This window comes from Hesperophylax consimilis, chromosome 4 (assembly GCF_061612785.1).
Source record: "Hesperophylax consimilis isolate HC1 chromosome 4, BYU_Hcon_1.0, whole genome shotgun sequence".
Taxonomy (NCBI): domain Eukaryota; kingdom Metazoa; phylum Arthropoda; class Insecta; order Trichoptera; family Limnephilidae; genus Hesperophylax; species Hesperophylax consimilis.
In genome coordinates this window covers 26,629,560-26,651,238 of record NC_142839.1, presented here as the reverse complement: position 1 = coordinate 26,651,238, position 21,679 = coordinate 26,629,560, and the positions used below count along the sequence as shown (strand labels likewise).

Sequence of the window (21,679 nt, the reverse complement as noted above, 5' to 3'; positions counted from 1 at the left end):
AGAGACCTAGAATATGGTCGAATCATAGACTAAATATGATACATCAATGGGTCGAATACATTGTAGAAATTTATTATAATGCAACAAAATTTCTCAATTAGGTAACGTGGCAACACCGAGTAAGAATGATTTTAGAACAAATTTAAATACCTACAAAAGGTTGGAAAGGTAAGGTTATGCTTGACTTCGGAATCTGACGAATGGACATGGGCAGGAAAAATTAAATAAAGCAATTTTAAAGTTTTTAAATGCTAACTGTGGGCGCTTCTTTCACGTAGTGCTTATTTATAAAAAAATATCATAAAAATGAGTTATTTTATATGTTTATTTCAAAGATAATTAAAAAATATATCTAGATGGAATATTTAATTTCCTGACAATATGTAGTGTTCAAGAAATACCAATATCTTTTTGTTTTGTTTTGTTTAATGTTGATGTAAAAAATATTCACTTGGACCATGGTATTTTGAAAGTTCACAATATTTTCCTATTGACCATGAAATCTTGATATTGCAATTAAAAATCTATTTAAACGCTCGCAGCGCCTCCATTATTGTTACAATTTCTTCAGACTGTACAAAGCAAAATTTTCTTATCCAGTTAGCAAACGACGCCAAATTGCATTACGTATTTTCTAATAAATTCTCTGTTTAACGTAATTGATTTCACAGCAGAGTTGTCACGAGAATTAATTAGGAGAAGTTAAATAATAGATTCGACTTAGTACTTTTCGGTTTTGTAATGCCCATTGGGAGAAAGTCCCGTGCGACATAACGCCGGCCGTAAAGTTCACTTTTAGATAAACTTATTATTTAGTTACGACCTTTACGTCAATTGAGGTTTTTTATTAGTCATAAACGGTGGTCAGGGATGGCGAACCAATTTCCTCAAATATTAGATAAATAAGCAAAAGTGCGTTAGCGATATTTATTGCGAACCAATTTACACCTAAAAAACTTAGTGATTTTAAATATTGTTAATTTATTATTTATTATTCACTAACGCCTTATCGGGCTTTTACAGAGGAAATTGACAATTTATGTATATAAGTGTAACATTATAAATATCAAATGCTAATACTAAGATTAACATCAAATCCAGATAATGCATATAACACCTGATATTGTAAATAAGCAAAGTTTCAAATATAAAGTAAGTATGTACATTTTACATTCGTATATGCATACAATTATTCATCTTTGTCGCCAACCAGTAAGACTGAAAACAGGAAAATAATTTACTCGTAAGGTATATAAAAATAAAAATATATATCATATATATGTATTATAAAACAAAAGTTTAAAAAAAGAAGAAAAATAATGTTTGTGGTATCTTTGGAAAAAAAAGTGATGGCAAAATACCAACGCTGTAATTAATATCGAATTAAAACAATAGTACCTGAAATGGTAAATAAATCAAAGTAAATATATCAAGTATGTCCGTACATGCATACAGTAATTAATATGCGTGTAAAAAAAACAAATAAACTAAGGAGTATGTGATTTAAAGAGACAATACTTTTTTTAAGCTAATAAATAATACAAGTTAATAACTAGCTAATAGGTCTAATAAATAAAAAATCTAATAAAATTTAATAAAAAAAATCTGGTAAAATTATTATTTTTTCCGTTAAAAACGGGATTGGATGCCTAGAACAAATGAATTGACAAATTTCATAATAAAATAACAACAGTTCAGAACGAATATGTTATAAGGAAGTCGGAACACGTGTTTTTAAAAATAATGATAATTTCGCATCTCATACGTATATTTATTTGGACAAGGCCATCGTGTATCGTAAAAGTTCAGATATATTCTGAATGACTAATATATTATTATGAAATTATATTACAGTCACATTTTTAACAGTATAGTGATAAAAAAGCCGTAGTGATTCTTCTCCGTGTAGTCAATATTCAATTAGATATTGTTTAGAAAGGCTTGTTTTTTCCGTACTTTGCCATACGAAAAAAATATTGCATTAATGTAATTTTCCACGTGAAATAATTTGATTCCTGTTTTCTGATCTGATCCAATTGCAGAATAACGAAAAGGAAAATTATAAATTGATCGCTATCTAACAATCGAGTTATTATTTTCATAATAAATTATTAAGAATGAATGTTATTCGTGGTTACGATTCTCGGCTTTGATTCCAGAGGTCGCGTGCGCAAATGCAAAGTTATTTCACTAACTACTAAAATGTTTCAAATAATATAGTGTATATTTGTTGCATTTTCCAGAGTTGTACATTCTTTTTGACTACCACCATTGAAAGACCACCATTCGTAATCGAAAAGATGGTTGAAATAGTTTTAGCCGTGTGTGGTGACCAGATCTAGACAGCCAGGTACTTACCAACCTTACTCTTACGTATATTGTCTTAACTTCTTCCTTTCCCCAATATCTTGAACTTTACAACATACCCCAATGGGAGGTACCATAGTCTCATCGGTTCTAGAAGGTTGGAAGCAGTTGGGACTCTTTTGCGGTACTCACTTACAAAAATAATTCAAAAATATTTGTATTTGTTTAAAAATCCGTTTACTAAGTACAAGTACAAAAAAAATTATTTACCAGTCAACACACTATTTGTCATGATGGGTTTGACATCCCTGCAGCATGGCAGAGTGATTGTTTGGAAAATTATAAGGGAGGTTACTTTGATTCTGTCCGTTGCGTAACATATTTTATTTTTATTGGTTTCACTTAAATACGAAATTTCAATAATATTAAATGTATTAAAACTGTTATATATAGCCTTTGTTAGAAGTCGATTTGAGTACAATTCTCAAGAATACAAAATTAATTTTTAAGCTTTCTAAGATTTAAAATGGGTATTACAGCAATTTTGTTGAATTACAACATTCTTTAAAATTAAATAAATATTCTTACATTGTCTGACAGAAGGATTTTCACTGACTTTGTATTAGTATATAATATTCTAAATTACTTTTTTGATAGTCCAGAATAACTTGCATTGATAAACTTTAAGATTCCACTACGTAATACTAAAAAGGGATTTATTTCAATTTCAAATTCTGGGACTAACTACCATATGTCTACCTCATTGCCTAGAGTACTTATGGAGGAAAATGATTATACCGAGTCAGTGGAATTTATAACTTAACAAATAGAAAATATTTTTACTGAGGCAGTTAGTTATGTATAACATATATTGTACAATTTTTATTTTTCATTTGTAAAAGGCCCTGAAAATGGCGTTAATAAATAAAAAAAATTAACCCTAAACGATAATTATTTTGGCCGTTAAAATCTTATATCATATCTGACATCATAACATTTTTATTTGCGTCCAATTGTCTCAGAAAAGTGTATTCATTTGGATTGAGTAAATATATTGTACTCGCAATTTTAATATGAAATGACATTGAAGGGTAGAAGAAGTAGGACACGCCCGAAGAAGAGGTGGCACGATCAAGTGAATAAAAATATTTGAGTTAGGTCACGTAAAGAGTCAGAATAATAGAAGGATTCATGAAAATGGATTGTTTTGAAGTGCCTGGCTATTAAGATCTAGTAATTAAAAATAAAGTCATTTCAAGCAACATTTTGGTTATGAGTGGTGATCTTTCATCGTACTCAGAGAATCTTCTACCGCTTTACCGATTATAGTATTATGTGAAATAACATATATAAATTAAGCGTGATGGGATTTGAACCCTCGACCCCTGGATTGGTAGGTGAGGATCGAGAATTGACCGGTCAGTGACTGAGTTGGCATCGCATCTTGTTCCCACCCAATGTGCGTTCAATGCCTGTTCAAGTCCTTCATCCCGATACAAGTAACATTTTCTGCTTACTGCGATGGTAGTAGGAGATTTTCAAATAATATCCGGGTAATCAGGGAATATCAAATTAGTAAAATAAAATTTAAAAAAAAACGAGGAATAAAATCTTAAATTCGTGAATAAACATTTTTTAATATTAACCCGAGGAAAATAATTTCCGTCAGGGCCATATCATCTTTTGAGCTGCTTTGTGGTGGGAATTTTTTAAGGAAACGAAGGTGATGAAGTTCTGGGAAGTAAAGGATATGAGGATTGGGTAGGAATCTAGGGATCAGTGTGACCAAGAGTGCACTCCCACTGCGGCGCAAGGCGATAGGTCGAGAGACCGGTTGGAGAGGTGAATGGATCTCCCCAAACCAGCTCTTCTCGGTTTGTCACACCAAGCAGTTGGTGGGCAGGTGCATCCTGAACACACCTCACCTGATAAATTCGGGCACCCCTGCTAAGTCACCAAAAGTGACGAACCACTTGGGGTATCCAATAAATGGTTCCCGGGGCGGCGATACCCAAAACCCGTCAATTAACTAATTATTTAAAAAAAACCTAAATTCTTTCTCACGCAGAAAATCAATTTCACTGGCCTGTCTGGGACCTAAAGATCAAACTTTCCTTCTGTAAATTGGTGACATCAGTTTTCTTTTAAATGTGTAGTATAGATCTCGCTTCTAGGGATTATCTTTTCATTATTCAAGACAATATAGAAATTAACTCAATTCTCTCGAACCTCTGCTCATGAACCATTGCAATTGTTAAAAATTGTCCATTAGTGTAATGATATTTTACCACACATAAATCTTTTCATTCTATTAATAGTTGCTGAAACTATTGACAGAATCCAGGAATTGACTGATATATCGTCCGCAATTCAATTCATTTAGGCCATTTATCTTAACCGTTAACAAGGTTTCTCTTGTTGAAAAACATAACTATTTTAGTGCATAATCAATCAATCCAAATGGTGTTACAAAAAGTGTTACAGAAGTGTGGCTTGTTAACCAAACAAAATTACTCAACGCTGTGCACTACTATTTATTACTTTCTTTTGTGGTTTTTTCACATTGTTTTATTTCAGTTTGGTAAGAGACAGATTAAAAACACTAGAAAGCAAGACAAAAATATATTTTACAGTAAATAATAAAATAAAATACAGAAAAAAAACAGAACAGTTCCAATAAACTACTTTTCAGTAGTTTGTCGATGGCAACTTTTCACATAAAAAATATCAAAAAAGATAAAAACTTATTTTACTTAATGACAACAGTGATAACAATAAAAAATAACAATTTGTTTTGAAAAATATAAAAACATATACACAACAGTGATAGTATCTACCTATAGTTTGAAGAAGTAACTCTTTAGGTTACTTCTTCAATAGTTTCAAAATTACTTTGTGGCGTAATTTTAATTATATGAAAATGAAATACTTCGTAATTTTGTTAATTTTCACTTAAATAATAATAATATTTGGATGATTTATATAGCGCCGTTTTTGTGCAAATTCACCTAAACAGCGCTGTACAATTATATAATACACTTTTTCAATGATCTACTAACTATATATGGAGATAATATACAGTACCATACTTACCTGGTAGGTCACTTCAGATTAACACTTGGTTAACATTAACTAATTGTTTATTAGTAAAATTTAGATACAGGATTTAGGACATAATTAGCAAATTGGATATGATTGGACTTTCTCTCAGAAATATTATATTTAATTTAAGGGTATAACAGCTTAAAAAGGTAAGTTTTTAGTTTAGATTTGAATTCTGTTGGACTTGTTATGGATCTTACTTCCGGAGGGAGTTTATTCCAAGCCTTCGGCCAAGATGCTCCGGAAGCTTTACAAAATCTTATCCTGGCGAAGAAGCCATTGGCTTTGAAACATGTAGATTATTATTGATGTATATAAAGGATTTCATTTTCATATAACTCTTTAGTGTATTTTTAACTACGGGTATTTATTTATTTATTTATTTACACATATACGGCACAACACGTGCCATTAACATAATTGACATACTTATAATAGTACAACAACATGAAGAATAACAGTATAAATGTTAGTAAAATTTAAGAAAATAGGTAAAAAGTAAGGTAATAAGTAGTGTATAAAAACTATAATGTATAAAAGTAAATTGTAAAGTGAATAGTTTAAAATATAAAGTATTAAAGTACAAACCATAATTTATTAGGAAAAAGTATAAATAAAAATAAAAATTTAAAGATTGAAATAAAACAATAAAATGTACCAATAAGATACCTATCTCAAGGTACCGACAATGATTTAAATATAAAAAGTAATAAATCCTGGATTATGTTAACCGATATGATAAATTTTACAAGTATTTATGATTTCAAGTGCATTAATAGTTTTAGAAGTACTGGTAGGCATATTATGTTTACATGATGTATTTACGTGGTACTAGCAAACAAATTTAGTTTAACGCATCTTTTGTATGAAGACAGATTACCGGCAGCGTGATCAATATTAGCATATTCATTGCCTAAAATATGCAAGCGATTGATGGTTGAGTTTTGTTCTGCGTTCGTCATAGTATTGTCACAGTGAAAAGGTGTTTTGAGTCGAGTCGGTCTACTAGGTACATGGTAATTTATTAATGAGACCAATTCAGGGGAGTCAAACCAGTTATTGTTTATTTTAAATAAGAAAATAAGATCATTGAGTATTCTTCTATCTTTTAACGATAAGAGTCTCATTTTTTGTAATAAAGATTCATAGTTTATGTCAACCGCAGGAATACCTAATTTGAAATTAATTGATCTGAGAAATTTGCGTTGGATTCTTTCAATGGAGTTTGCATGGCTTTTGTAGAAAGGGTTCCATATGGGGGAATTGTATTCTAAATGACTCCTAACCAGAGTTGTATATAGTATTTTAAATGTTTGGATATTTTTAAAATCTTTACAAATTCTTACAATGAAGCCCAGAATTTTCATTGCTTTACCCGTTATTATATCAATGTGATTGGTAAATAGTAGTTTAGAGTCGAAGGTTATTCCAAGGTCCCTTATTACAGGTACTGACAATAAACTGTGATTGTTAAAAGAGTAACTATATTTGATAGGGTTTTTAATTCTAAAGAAACTCATGATTTGACATTTTTTTATATTAAGTGTAAGTTTGTTAATGGTACACCATTCTACGAATTTTATAAAATTGGATTGGAGGGACAAGCAGTCGTATATATTTTTTATGATTTTATATATTTTCATGTCATCGGCAAATAATAATATGTTAACATCAGTGAATATGGAAGTGACATCGTTTATGAATAGTATAAACAATATTGGACCAAGGTGCGAACCCTGAGGCACACCACTAGTGGCTTCAAATTCGTAAGATAAGTGTTCTTTAATACAGACAGTTAGTACACGTTTTGATAAATAATTCTTAATCCAACATAATAAATTACCACTTATTCCTAATTTAGACAATTTATTTATAAGAATTTTAATGCAAACCTTATCAAAGGCTTTACTAAAATCCGTGTAAATTGAATCAACTTGTTCTCTATTAGCAAGAGCACCAGAGATAAAATGTTCATACAGTGTAAGGTTAGTTAAGGTAGATCGTCCAGAGATAAAACCATGTTGAAATGATGAGATATTAAATTTTATGCAAGAACATATTTTTTGGAGAATTAACTTTTCAAAAATTTTTGGTATTGACGATTGTATGCATATTGGTCTGTAATTTTCAACTAAAGACTTGTCTCCGCTTTTGAATATAGGAGTGAGAAAGCTATTTTTCCATATTTGTGGGAACTTGCCTGTTAAAAGTGATTGATTAAATAGTAGGTACAGAGGGTAAGAGACACTACTCCCACAGTTTTTTAGAAATACGGGGGGAATTTTATCTGGCCCTGAGCACGATTTAGGTTCCAGTAGTTTGATACATGCTGCAATTTCTTTAATCTCAATATGTATCTGAGATAGTTGTAAATTTATATCGGACTCAAAGTTCGGAATGTCTTCATCAGGGATATCTGTTTCATATACATCCTTGAAAAAATCTGCAAACAAATTGACAATATCTTTGATTTTACAGGAAGTTTTCAGTTTATAGTGCATAGTTTCAGGTATGCCAAGGTTGTTGTTATTTTGAGCTTTACAATAGTTGAAAAAATATTTTACATTGTTACCAATCGAAAATTCCACATTCTTAATGTAATTATTATAACAAATGTTTGATAATTTATTACAATCTTTTCGCAGCTTGCTGAAAATTATAAAATCAGAAAGATTTGTTGTTTCTTTGTAAATTTTATGCGCTTTTTTCTTCTCAATTACTATGTTAATGAGGTCCTTGCTAAACCAGCGAGGGAAATTTGAAGATAGTTTATAACTAATTGGGACAAAGTTTTCTATGGTTTTATATAGATGATCGTAAAAGGCTTTAATATTCTCATCGAGATTACCTCCTTCTAGTATAGACCAGTCAGTGTTATAAAGATAATCGCGTATTGCAACATAATTGGCTTTATTAAAGTTAGGATATTGTGTCTGGTTTTTAATTTGGCATTTTATAGGGTTACATAATACAGTAATATCTAAAGGTGGGTGATGAGAATCAGGGGGAAGAACTGAATCGAGTGACTTTCCAACCGCAGTTGACAAGTCGGTACAAAGAACAAGATCTAGTAATCTATTATTGTCATTTTTTACATTGTTTAATTGAACTAGGTTAAGGAAATCACATAATTCAACTATTTCTTTTTCTGTGTCAGTTAAGCTAGAGTTTTGAGATAATGTAGAATTGTCGCGGGTACCCCAGTTGATTTTTGGTAAATTGTAATCACCGATGATAGTGATTTTACTATTTGGAAATTTAAACGACAGTTGTTCAATATCCTCGAAATGACTTTTGTATACACTTATATCTGATGATGGCGGAATATAAACACTGCCTATGATATTTTTTTGATTTTTGCCGTTTAGTAAAATGTAAACTTGTTCCACATTAGAATTTTTGGTTTTCAGAAGTTTTGAAGGATGTATCTTGTTGACAGCTATCATGACGCCACCGCCTCTAGATTTAGCGCTGGTTTGTTGACTTCTGTCAGACCGGTAAATATGATGGTGGGGTAGACCAAGCTCAGCAGAGTTGATGGATGGTTCCAGCCAGGTTTCCGTAAGAATGAGGATGTCATGTGGCAGTGTTGGGGCATGTATTTTAAAGTCCTTAAGTTTAGTTTTCATGCCTCTGACATTTTGGTAATAGCACTTCAGTTTGTTTACATTGTGTCGTTTTTTGGAAGGGTTGTAACAATAGTTGGTTTGGAGTTTATGTACTTTATGGTAAGGTTTGGTTCACCATTCTCTTGACGGAACAATAACTGCTTTCTAAGCTCCACCAATTGATTCCTTTGGAGGATGGTTAAGTCATTACTTGCTTTGATTCCGTCTTTAAATTTGGTGCTATTACGTAGGAGAGTTCTCGGTGCGATATTGTTTGTAAATTCCAATTTAATTGGATGATTTTTGTTGGCAATTTTCTTGGCACCCAGTCGGAATACTTTGACGTTGATTAGATCTAATGACGGGTCGATAGCTTTTATAGCCGAAGAAACTTTGTCTCTATCTTCCGTAATGATGACTGCCTTTTCATCAGAAAAGCTCTCGGGAACGTTATATAATATGACGTTGTTAGATCTGATGGCCCTATCTTCCATTTCGGTGACAATATCACCCATATTAATGTCAATCGGGTTGGTCCTGCTGAGTTGCGTATTATTTTTCATTGAATTTAATTCTCCTTGCATTACTCCAAAATCGACTACCAATTCTGCAATCGTAGCCATAAGTTCGGTTGTTTTTGGTATTATTTTTACGATATTTTCCTTAGAGAATTTATTGCTAGGCTCATGAACGATTGAGATCAATCCACTGATTATCGCATTTACTTTGGTAATGTACTGCGAAGCTTTATCACTCAGAGCCATTGTTATTTTTTTTTTTTTTTAAACAGTTGTGAACCCCTGGATTTTTGGTAGGGCGTGTAAGTACTACCGCTGGCGGCGCGGGCGGTGTAGATGCGGGCGCGGGGGGCTTATAGCAACTGTCACTTGATTACACTAATCCTTGTTTTAAACACTTTTAATGCACTATATACTTTTCTGACAATTAGTAAACTTTAAGCCAGTGTTAATTTAATATAATTAGGTGAAACACTTTAAATTTAATACTTTTTATGACTGCTTTAGATGATTTTGTTAGGATAAAAATAATGCGTGTGCACTCTCCGTATTGTTGTTGTTGTCAATCTTATCTTATCGATATTTACATACTTAGTCGTACAAAAGTGGATATTTTGACTGCTGCGAGTTGCAAATTTCTCTTATAAAACACAGACTAATAATGCAAAAAAAAAATCTAATAAGGAATAAATAAAACATAGATAAACAGTTTATTAGTAAAAAGATTTATTTTTGATTACTGAAGACTACTCATATTTTAACGACTTCGAAGATGTGAAACAGAAAAGACGGAAAAAGATTCAGTATCATCTAGGAATTGAATCCAGGACTCTCTTCTTCCTTACCGGGGAAGTGCTCTGACCACTGAGATAATTCATATGGTCGAATAATCATTTTTAACACTAACTTAATTTTCTTTAGTTTGCGTAGAATCTTGCAATTATAGATATGCCATAAGAAAATAAATACAGTGTTGATAGATCTCAGACGAAGTATGATACAGTTAAGAATGACGTAAGTTGATAGGTTAATTAATAAGCTAAGTTTAGCTAATTAGCTAAGTGTTTAGAGCACTTCCCCGGCAACGAAAAGGTCCTGGGTTCAATTCTTAGTCGTGTAATATTCGGAATCCGACCACCAAAAATAACACTCCTTATGTAGATGGATGATTGTATTGATTTATGTAAAAAAAGTGCGTGTTACATTTTATTTTGTGGCGTTCAGCAACAAATATTGAAATGCTTTCTGATTATTTTCCAAAGAACTTCATTTGCTACATTGTGCAACAAAACCATATCTAAAAAACGTTCGCAAGTAGAAGATTTTGCACTTTAAAGTAGCTTTTATAGGCCAGATACTTTTTTTTGTCTTGTAAAATGACAGGAAAAATAAAAAATGGGCTCTAATTTTGCAGTCCAAGATGTGTTCTGCTCGCAGTATTTAATTAAAGCGTCTATAATATTTCTAACCGAACTTTTAAAGTTTTCAAAGTAAAAACATAATTTTGCATTACTTCACAGTGCATCGCCTTTTGCACACTTATTTAAAACTGCTTCTTCATAAGAATTGTGCTTTTTTATCTGTTCCTCATATGCGTTCCTTCCTTAAAGAGGAAAGGTTCCGAATAAGAGTCTTAACCGTAGCGTAATTTTTGTGTCTTTTTCTATTTCACACTGAATAATGAATATCACAATAAATCATACATTAACTCGTTTCGCCTTCTTCCAGATGCTCAAGTCCTGCCGCCAGCTCAGCATGACGGTGCGCAGTCCCACTGGCGGCTGCGGCACGGGGGCGCAGCGTCAGACCTGCTCCTGGATGGACCGACAGGGGCGGCCCGTGTCCCCGCCGCTCGAGTACCAGCGCGCCGCCCCCGCGCAGGTGCCCACCGCGCCCCCGCCCCTCGTCGCCGCGCAGCGATACCCCGCGCTGCCGGGCTCTAGGTCGAGCAGTAAGGACAGGAGCATTAGAAGAGTAAGTAGATAATTATATTAGACTATCCTCCTGAGATATAAATTGTCTACTATCACGAGATATTAAATCAAATGTCCAAGGACATTTCCAATATCACTGATTCAGTCCAACAGAGACAATATCACCAGCTGCGATAGAGTGGACAATGCTTTTACATTATGAAAGCGGTCAGTGTGTAGGTACATTGTGTAGGTTATTGTGTAGGTAAGCCCCGTTTAAGTCACAATGATATTAGTGATACATAACTAAACATCTAGGTCGAGCATTAAGCTCAATGGAGTCATAAGAGTCAATAGACAATAATACTTGACTTATCTACGAGTATTTACAATTTGAGAGGAATATTCAACACTGGAAATGCTTGTTGGTAGAAGTCTTCTCAATTTGGGAGGTGAATTAGAATTCTTTTAAATGGGTACCGTCCCTGAGAACCATTTATTGGATAAACAACACCTCTGCCATAGATCACCTCAAGAATTAGTAGGGGTTACCGGGTTCATCGGGTGAGGTGTGTTCAAGATCCGCCTACCCACCAGCTGCGTAGCATATCAGATCGTGAGAGCCTGGTTCGGGGAGACCTTTTCACCTCTTCAACAGGACTCTCTCGGAGCATCGCCTTGTACCGCAGTGGGAAGGATGGATTTATACGTCCGGACACACTAATCCCTAGATTGCTACCCACCCCTCATACATTTTTCCTTTCCAGAATATCCTCTACATGCTTTTTCTAAAATGACCATCCATACATTGGAGGGGACCCACCCTTTCCCAACGGCTGTGTGAGGAAACTGATTGTTTAACCTCCTTAGCCGCACACGTCAGGACTCTAACTTTTTTTGTAAAAAGAAGCTAAATTTATTTTAAAACAATTTTAGACCCTCCAATGTCCCTGCATGCATGATTGTTAGTACGAAATAATGTATGCATACTTACATTAATAGTAAATAAGAACACGTCTGAAATGTGTTCGCCTGGTGGTTTGGCATCTAAAATTAAAGAATAAATAAGGAAAACAATATTTACAAGTGGAAGTATGATTGAAACATAAAAATATACAAGCCGCGTATCGAGGGCAGTTTACCCCACTATCACGGGGCAGTCCCGGCAAGAATGAGCGTGGCGAGCGGCCTGGCCACAACGATCCCAAATGTAAATGGGGGGGGGAGATACTCCCAAAGACCCTAGGGAATGAAGTGAGCCTCAGGTCACCGGAGGCAGGACGGAAGGGGACCGGGCTCGCGCAAACATTCCCCAGGCCCGCTCATGATGCCGGGGGAGGCACCCGTAGTTCGTGGGACAGCCGCACCGGATTAATGTCACCTTACTGGATGCAGGAACAGGGTCTCTCCGCCCTCATGGTGGGGAAATGAACAACACAGTACGATAGAGTTCAGTTCGACAACCTAATCATAAACCAGTTTGTTATTAACAAATAAAAAGACAAATAACAAACATAGAAAATAAGTTGTAATCAACAACAAATTGACCGTTCATAATAGAAAAGGGAAAAAAGATTAACATAGTATTAAAGAGATAAAAACGCAAAAAGAAACAGTATTATCATTATCAATGCGTTCCTAATAAATAAGGCCCAAATTCAAAAGTAAAAGGAAGAATGTGCATAAATAAACAGTGTAAAGAACGGGCAAAAACGGTGTAAAAAGCCAATATACACAATAAATGAATAAAAAATAATAAAACAAACAAATGAAATAATAAATGCATTGCGATCATGCCATAAGATAAAGAAAGTAAAACCAATGAGTATATAAAAATAAAAATAAAACACAAAGCAATTGCGCATAAACAATATTAAAGTTGTTATAGAGGAGTAACCGTGGAGTGACAGTAACAAAACGCTTGGCACCTGAAAATATCCATATACAATACCATCCATACAGAATCCCCAAAGATGACAAAGGCCCTGAGGGATTATTTTTCTTCAGGGCCACCTGTGTGGAACTAATGTAAAAAAAACGTGACCACCATTTTTTTTTAATTTCAAATGAGGAATAATACAATTATTTTTCCAATTTCACCCATCTCCAATCTTTTTTTCAAAATTTCTTCTGGCTGGTGAAGATCTTGCAAAATCTGGCGGGAAAAAAGGTGGTATCCAAAAAAACCCACCATCTTTAACCGGAACCGGAATATAACAAACGAATTTATAGACAGATGAAATGTCAATGATCGAGTAATATATGATAGTATCTTCGCTAGACTATGCCCATGTATACATAGTTTTGTAATACAACTATGTAGCTTTATTTTAACATAGTATGGCCGTGCGATGGCGGTAAAGTGTAATAATTATTAACGATATGCAGTAGCAGATGAGTAAGGTTTGTTTGTCACTGCCCAAGCGCAAAACGGTTATAATCGAGATTTTATTAGAATTATTAAACAATGCTTGAACTGTGTGACTTGCGACGCGCGGGCATAGTTCGAATATCGTGTCACCGGGCATAGTTCGAATATCGTGTCGCTGGGCAAAGTTCGAGAACGTGGCACAGGTTCGCGATCACCGCTCTATAGAATATAAATCATCTTAAATATTTGAAATTCCCAAGAGAAATACTGGGTGATTCGATACAGGGCTAGTAGTATATTTAAGCAGAATTGCCCTAGTGAATTATTTTAGATACGGTATTGGAATGACGTTTTCTCATAAATACATACATTTTATTAAAAATCTACATGCTTCTTGAACAATATTAGCTTCATCAGGAGTTAATGGACAATTTTATTTGAATACTTCATGATTATCAGTTTTTGTCATTATTTAGTCACGTGACTTAGCACATCTCGCCAACTTCAGGCATTTCTGCAGCTCTGCCGTGGTTCGCTTGCTATATTTTAGCCTAGTACGTAATATTTTGGAAAGTGACTCAATAATATGGGGACCCGGGGAGGCTACGTACACTTCAATGGTGGAGAAAGTACAAAAGAAGTTTCTACGTTATCTTTATCTTAGAGACTTCGAGTACTATCCCTGGTTATACCCATCAGCCTTCCTTTCCGGAATGCTGGGTATCGATAGTCTTGTCAACAGGCGGAAAGCTGGGTTGCTAATGATGGCCTATAACTTGTTGAACGGTCACATCAACAATCCAGAAATTTTGAATAAAATTTTATTTTACGTCTCTGATAACTTTGCAAGAGAGCGTAGGCACAAACCATTCATTCTTCCGAGATGTAGGACTAACTTACCAGTCCTTCTAAACTCACTAGCCTCTGACATCGACATTTTCCACCTGAGCATTAATAAATTTAAATCGCTAATTAGGCAATTATTATTGTGTATTTGTATAATGGATCTTTGTTATTGGAATTTTTTATTCTGTAAATATGCATTTAAAATATAAATAGATAAATAAATCTTTAAAAGCGCGGTCTTTAAAATCAGGAAAAGTTATTGTGTTGGCTGAGGGTGGTGAATCCCCGTTTTAACTCGACCATTTGTAAATTTGTTTGTACGTTGTTTCCGGTTTCGACAATCTGCTGCGTCCACTTTAAAAGCAAACATTCAAGGAAGCCTTTGACCGCACTTTGACCAGATGGCTAACTTTGAATAGATACACGGAGAATAATGAGTGTTGCTAATTTATTAAGAATCACTTCAAATTATTGGAATACGGTTACAAACGGGATCGCAGGCCGTTTCTTGATAAACTTTTAGTAAATTCTTAATAAATAGGAACATTTGCCTTGATAATATATAATGACGAAATGCGAAAACATTAGGATATTTATGAACACGTGTTCCAACGTCGTGATGATATATTGGTTTTTACTAAAAGTTTGTCAGAAAACCTAGTAATTCATTCGTTAAGGGCTTGCAATCCCGTTTTCAACCTGATTACCAATAATTCGAAGAAATTCCTTATATTTTTTTATTTTTTTATTTATTTTTTTATTTATTAAATTTAATATAATTACATGTAATACAATATAAGATATGGGTAGTCCCACAAAGCTGTGACAATCAGCTTGTCTGTAGGTTCTACCATTTAATGTTATAACATAATACACATTAGCTTAAGTTTAAATATTAATACCAAATATAATGTTTAGGATAGATAAACGTTTTGTTCATTTACTAACCACTTTTTTGTCAGTTTAGGGCAAGGTTCCTCATTATTTTTCAAGTTAAAGTTTTCCTTAAATTTGTTATAAATCACAGGTATCAAATAGTCAAGTGTTCTGCTACCATACTTATTTGATATTAGTGGAATTTTTAGGCCTTTTTTTTCAGTAAATCTTGTTTTGTGACTATGCACCAATGGCTTTTTGTACGCATTTTCTCCCGCATTATCCATAATTATAATAAACCAGAGAAGCCCTTTAATTGGGAGTAGGCCCTCGGAGCCATACAGTAATTTTAAATTGTTTCTTTGTTTGTAAATGCTAGGTTTAACAATTTTTTTAATTATAGCAGTTTGTAGATTTTGAATGTATTTAATATTAACATTACTCGAGTGTCCCCAAGTTCGAATTCCATATCTAAGTATTGATTCGACCATAGAATGATATATAAGTTTGAGAGTACATCGAGGCAATACAAATATTAATTTATAAAAATTACTCGCCAAACATCGGAGCTGGTTACAAATTTTGATCACACTTTTGTCCCATTTAAAGTTATTGTCTACGATTATGCCAAGGTAAGTATATTCGTTTGCAAAATCAATTTTTTCACAGCAGCAAATATTATCCATTTTTTTTATGTATACAATCAAAATTATGTGCAGTTATTTTAGGTAAGTTCCACATTTTCAAGCTCGGTGATCTTATATACATGCATTTAGTTTTTTTGACATTAATAATTAATCCTACATCATGAGACCATTTAAGTAGCTCGTTAAAGTCAATTTGTAATTCTTGAATAGCTATTTCAGGGTTTTCATTAGAGACAACTAGTGCAGTATCATCAGCAAAAATAAATCTACGGGCTATTTTAAAAAGTTTAGACATGGCAATTACATATATAATGTATAATTTTGGTCCTAAAATTGACCCTTGTGGCACCCCTGACTTAATAAATCTAAAATTACTCATTACATTCAAAATCTTTACATACATTTTTCTATTTGTTAAATAGTTTTTGAAAAATGATAGGAGTTTACCACGGATTCCTATGATTTCGAGTACCTTGATTAATTGTGTATGGCTGAGTGTATCGAAAGCTTTTGAGAAATCAATAAATAATACTAGTACATGTTTTTTTGAGTTAAGCTCTGAATTTATATAATTGGAAAATTTTTCGAGCAGTTTATCACAGCTTTTTTGTTTTTGAAAGCCATACTGACATTCATCAATAATGCCCAAATTATTTAAATATTTATCCAAATTTATAGATATATATTTTTCCAATATTTTTTCTAATGCGGGTAATAAGGAAATAGGCCTATAATTATTTATTACGGTGTGATCTCCATTTTTAAAAATGGGCCTTATGATGCTGCATTTTAGTTCAGCTGGAATGTGACTTGTGTCAATAATTCTGTTAATTAGGTGAGTAATTATAGGACTAAATAATTTAACATGTTTTTTTAGATCATACATGCGAATTAGATCCACGCCCGGTGTCTTTGAATTTTTCATTCTTCCGATAATGAATTTAGTTTGTTCTGTATTAGCTCTTGGTAGGTACATTGAATGTTGCAAATGTTCTTGCTTCAACTCAGACGCTCGAACATTGCATTCGTGCAATAACTGATTTACACCGTCGTCAAAGAATTTTGCAAAGTTTTCTGCCACCACATCCGCAGTTTGGGAATTTAAGAAATATTTAGATATTACTTCATCACAATCGGATTTATTTTTCCTACCCAATACTTGATTTACTTCATTCCATGTTTTTTTAATGTCCTTGAAACAATGTTTAAATTTGTTATTATAGTATATTTTTTTTGTGTTTAATATTTTTTTATTTAGTTTATTTCTGTATTTCTTGAATTCGATTTCATATATTTTATTGTTAGGCGTGTTTTTCCATTTCCTCCATAATGTGTCACGTAGTTGTATATTTTCAATGAGATTATAATTTATCCAGCCCTTTTGGTTATTACGCTGTTTATTTGTATTTGATTTTGTTTCAGTACTTTTTTCGTAAATATATTTGAATTTCGATTTAATTTCTTCATAAATTAAGTAAGGTTCCGTTATGTTAAGTATTTCATTCCAATCAGTGATTTCAATAAGTAGGTCGACTTTTTTTTCCGATATTACAGTATATTTTGTATGGTGCGATTTATTGGTGGTACCTGCCTCATAGGTAGAGAAACGCATCGTTGTTGCAATAAGGTAGTGATCCGCTATTATAGTTTCACATACACATGAGCTGATTTCATTTGTCTCTCTCTCTCTTACATAGATATGGTCTAGACATGTAGCCGTTACATAGTTAGTCAGTATGGCTTCACGGGTCACGTCATTAATACATTTTAAAAATCCAAATTTAGCCATAATGTTTTCATATTGCATTACAATTGGTTCCTGATAATTTAATAAGTTTATGTTCGTATCCCCAAGTACCATAACGGATTCTTTAATTTCAATATTTCCCAATATTACATCTAGCTCTTCGAGAAATATTTTTTTATTTGAATTAGGTGGTCTGTATATTGCCAATATATGTAGACGTTTATGTTTTTTGACAGAAATAGTTCCGTAGACACATTCAAATTTAGTTGGCATTATGTTAATTTGTTCAAACGTTAGGTGATCTTTCACATATAAAATAATCCCGCCTCCCGATTTGTTTTTTCGACAAAAGTAATGAGAAGTGAAACCCAATATTTTGTATAGATGTATATCATTTTCATTAATCGACGTTTCACAAAGCGTGATTATATCAATATTACTTAGAGAGCTAGAGATAACGACAAGAAACGTATCCCAATATTTTGATAAGGATCGAATATTTAAGTTGATTGCAGTTAAATTATTATTTCCCGAAAAATGTTTTTTGATAATCCAGTTCTCAAAACTTTGTGTGCGTTCATAAGCGATTTCTGAGGTGTCAAAATCTACGTTCAAATCACCCATATTGAATAATATTTTAACAGGCGGCAATAGTATGTAAACAAGTGTGAAGATTTATCAAGGCAAATAAATTGTATAAATATTTTTACGGAAGTAAACATTACCAATATATTCCTAGTTAGATTTTTGCTTTGTTCAGAAAGTTTTTGGTTAAATAATTGACAACAATAAATATTTTTTCTACATGTATGAGTATACCTAGGATAAACTAACATCAATATACATTTCAATACTCCCGTGTTAACACTATAGATACCGGACAATAAATTAGAATATAATATATTTAAAGAAGAAAAAAATATCAAAGATATGAGATACTCATATTTCAGAAGTAAAAGATATACATTATTGTGCTTATCAGAAGAAGATGTTAAGTATTTAAATAAAGTTTTGGTTAGAAGCATTGATTTTTTAGAATAATAATACATATAAACATACCTAATCATAGTCTATGCGACTTTGCGCGATATGCATCATCTTTTTAAAGTAAGTGCAGTTTGTGTTGTTTGCTTTATGATTAGTGTTAAGGGTCATCTTAAAAGTATTGTTTTGGTAAATACAGTTGCTACATGTTTCTTCCGAGTTTTTGTTTGGGCATTCCTTCCATTCGTGATCCTTAGCACAATGTAAGCAGGTCGCGCTTTTGTCTTTGCTCAAACATTTCAGTGCAGTGTGTCCAAATTTCAAGCAGTGGTAGCACTGCGTCAGGGGGTTGGCATCTTCCACTCGTACTCTGCTGAATCCTATATTGATTTTTTCCTTTTCGATGAGGTAGGACCTCAGTGCTCCGCTGGTTTCTAGTATATAGTTCGTGAGTCCATTTTGTACTTTAGGTTTAAACATTTTTATTAGTTTTACAGTGTTTTTTGTATCATTTTCCATTATATCTTTGATACCTTCATTTTGGGTTTTTAAAGCCTCGATTATGTCTTCTTCTGTCAAATCTGCCTGTAGATTTCTTATGAAAATTTTTGGGTTTTTCTTTTTTAGTTCTTCCGCAACCATATTTTTTTTGAGCGTTTTGTTAATTTCATCCGTCAATTTTTCTGCGTGGACTTTAGTAGGGCAAGATATTATCAGTTTATTTTGGGCGGCTTTACGAACTCCATTTACTGCAATGCCTAAATTTGCTATTTTTATTTTTTTGACAATTTGTTCTTTTATTGCGTCTGATGTCATATTTGAATTTTCACTTTTAATAATCAATGAATATTTCGATTCCGGGATTTCTTTTAGTCGACTTGCATAGGTTTTTTTTCCATAAAACTTGAATTTTCAATTTTTTTTTCTAATTTTTCTATAAGTTTGGTTTGCAGAGAAACAATCTCGTTTTGAAATGAAGTTTTTTCGTGCATCCATTTTTCTTCTAGAAGTTTGATGTTTGTTTCCAGATTAGTTTTGGCCTTGGAGTCCTGTTTGGTAGAAATATTTGAGATTTCTAGTTTAATATGTTCTATTATTTGTAGCACGTTCATAATGGGTTGGGTTTAGTGACCGCAGTCACCTCACTCGCGGCAAAATACTAGTAACGGTGTAACAATACTCTAATATTGTAAAGACGAAAGTATTTACGTATACGTCCACACACCACCGCTGTGGCGAGTGATGTGAAATGTGATGTGAGTGATGTGAAATTACAGTACTCATTTTTCTCAGAGTAGTTGACCGATTTGCGTTTTCGAAAATCTGCTGCACCCGCTTTGATAGCCAAACAAGCCTTACTTTGACTAGATGGCTATTTTTAACTAGACAATTGATTGATTCGCGTTTTCGAAAATCTGCTGTATAATAATATTAATAACATGGCATTTATATAGCGCAGTTTAGTGTCATTTCACTTCAAGTGCGCTTAACTACTCGTATAACAAACTTAAAAAAATGGTAATTTGGTTCTTAAAATTATTCCACGTTATTATTCAAGCAAGCCTTACTTTGACTAGATGGCTAACTTTGATCGAGTTTGTATTGTACCTACCTGCCTGAAGAAAAATTTAAAACAGAATCGTCATTAAAATAGTGGCATTTCTTTGGACGAATTGTATAAATCATTAAATGTTATGTAAAATATATAGCTCATAATTAAGTGAGTTACGAAACTTCCGAATTCGGGGGAAATTTTGACGTGACGTCATCGTTCTAGTATCTTCTGTCTTTTTCGTTTTCATACAAGACATGTGGGAAGGAAAAATACACTCGTCGATGGCGTGTGTACGAGCTCTCTCTGGGACTACTTTACTAGTTACCTTTGTTTGCATAATCTTGCATTAGAGGAGCGTGAAATTTTGTGGAATATTTTCTATGAAAAGGGTCCCCTTCAAGCTTTTCCAATTTCTGTAGAAACGGTTGAATGGATTTAAGTAAAATGAGGTACGATGAGAGCATTATTTTTTTCACCATGATTCCACATTTTTTAATGGATGTATAATAGATTTATTGAAACATTATGAAAAAACACAAACAAAGATACTTCAGGTCACCAATTTCATTTGTTTAGGAATATTAAGGCTTCGTAGTAAACATCCAAAAAGAAAAAGAAGATAGTTTGGAAGGGAGATACGTAAACACGAATGTTAGAGGGAGTACACTGATAATTTAAACAAAAATTATAATTAATAGGCGTATGTGAAAATATATAATAAAGCATGACATATTTAAAATAGATCAAATATGTCTCAACAAATGTCTAAGGCAGCATTTAAAGAAACACGATAAATTTTTTCATACCATGTTAAATAACCAAACCAAAGATTCCGACCGCAATTTGCAAAAAAAAATATGAAACTTTGTGAATTTTTTAATAATTATTTTTATATGAAACGACAAAAAACGTCTATCTGTTTGTGCCCTAAGCACTTTTAAACTAGAGAAATGTCGATGTTTTGTAATAAAAAATAAAAAAATTCGGGCGCTTACATTGCTAAAGCTGGCTAAACCTTATCAGATACATTAAAATAATGTATTACGGGATTGTATATCTTGAAAATGCCTTCAAAAACGTCCGCAATGGTATATGTCTATCTCGTAAGAACAACCCCTAGCAACGCCGGGTACCCGCACTTCCCTCCCACAATTTCATCTTCATAAGCTATTGTAAAGTTTTTCTTTCTTTTATAATTCACGAAT

The 21,679-nt window shown here is 33.0% G+C and overlaps 1 protein-coding gene across 1 annotated transcript in view; it reads left to right on the top strand.

Moving 5' to 3' along the window:
* The window catches only part of LOC149424476 (whirlin-like), a 309,865-nt gene that overhangs the window by 262,823 nt on the left and 25,363 nt on the right, over positions 1-21,679 (top strand). Inside the window, exon 5 of the mRNA XM_089631069.1 lies at positions 11,264-11,509. Within this exon, the coding sequence (XP_089487195.1) occupies positions 11,264-11,509 (246 nt within the window). The remainder of the gene's footprint in view (positions 1-11,263; positions 11,510-21,679) is intronic.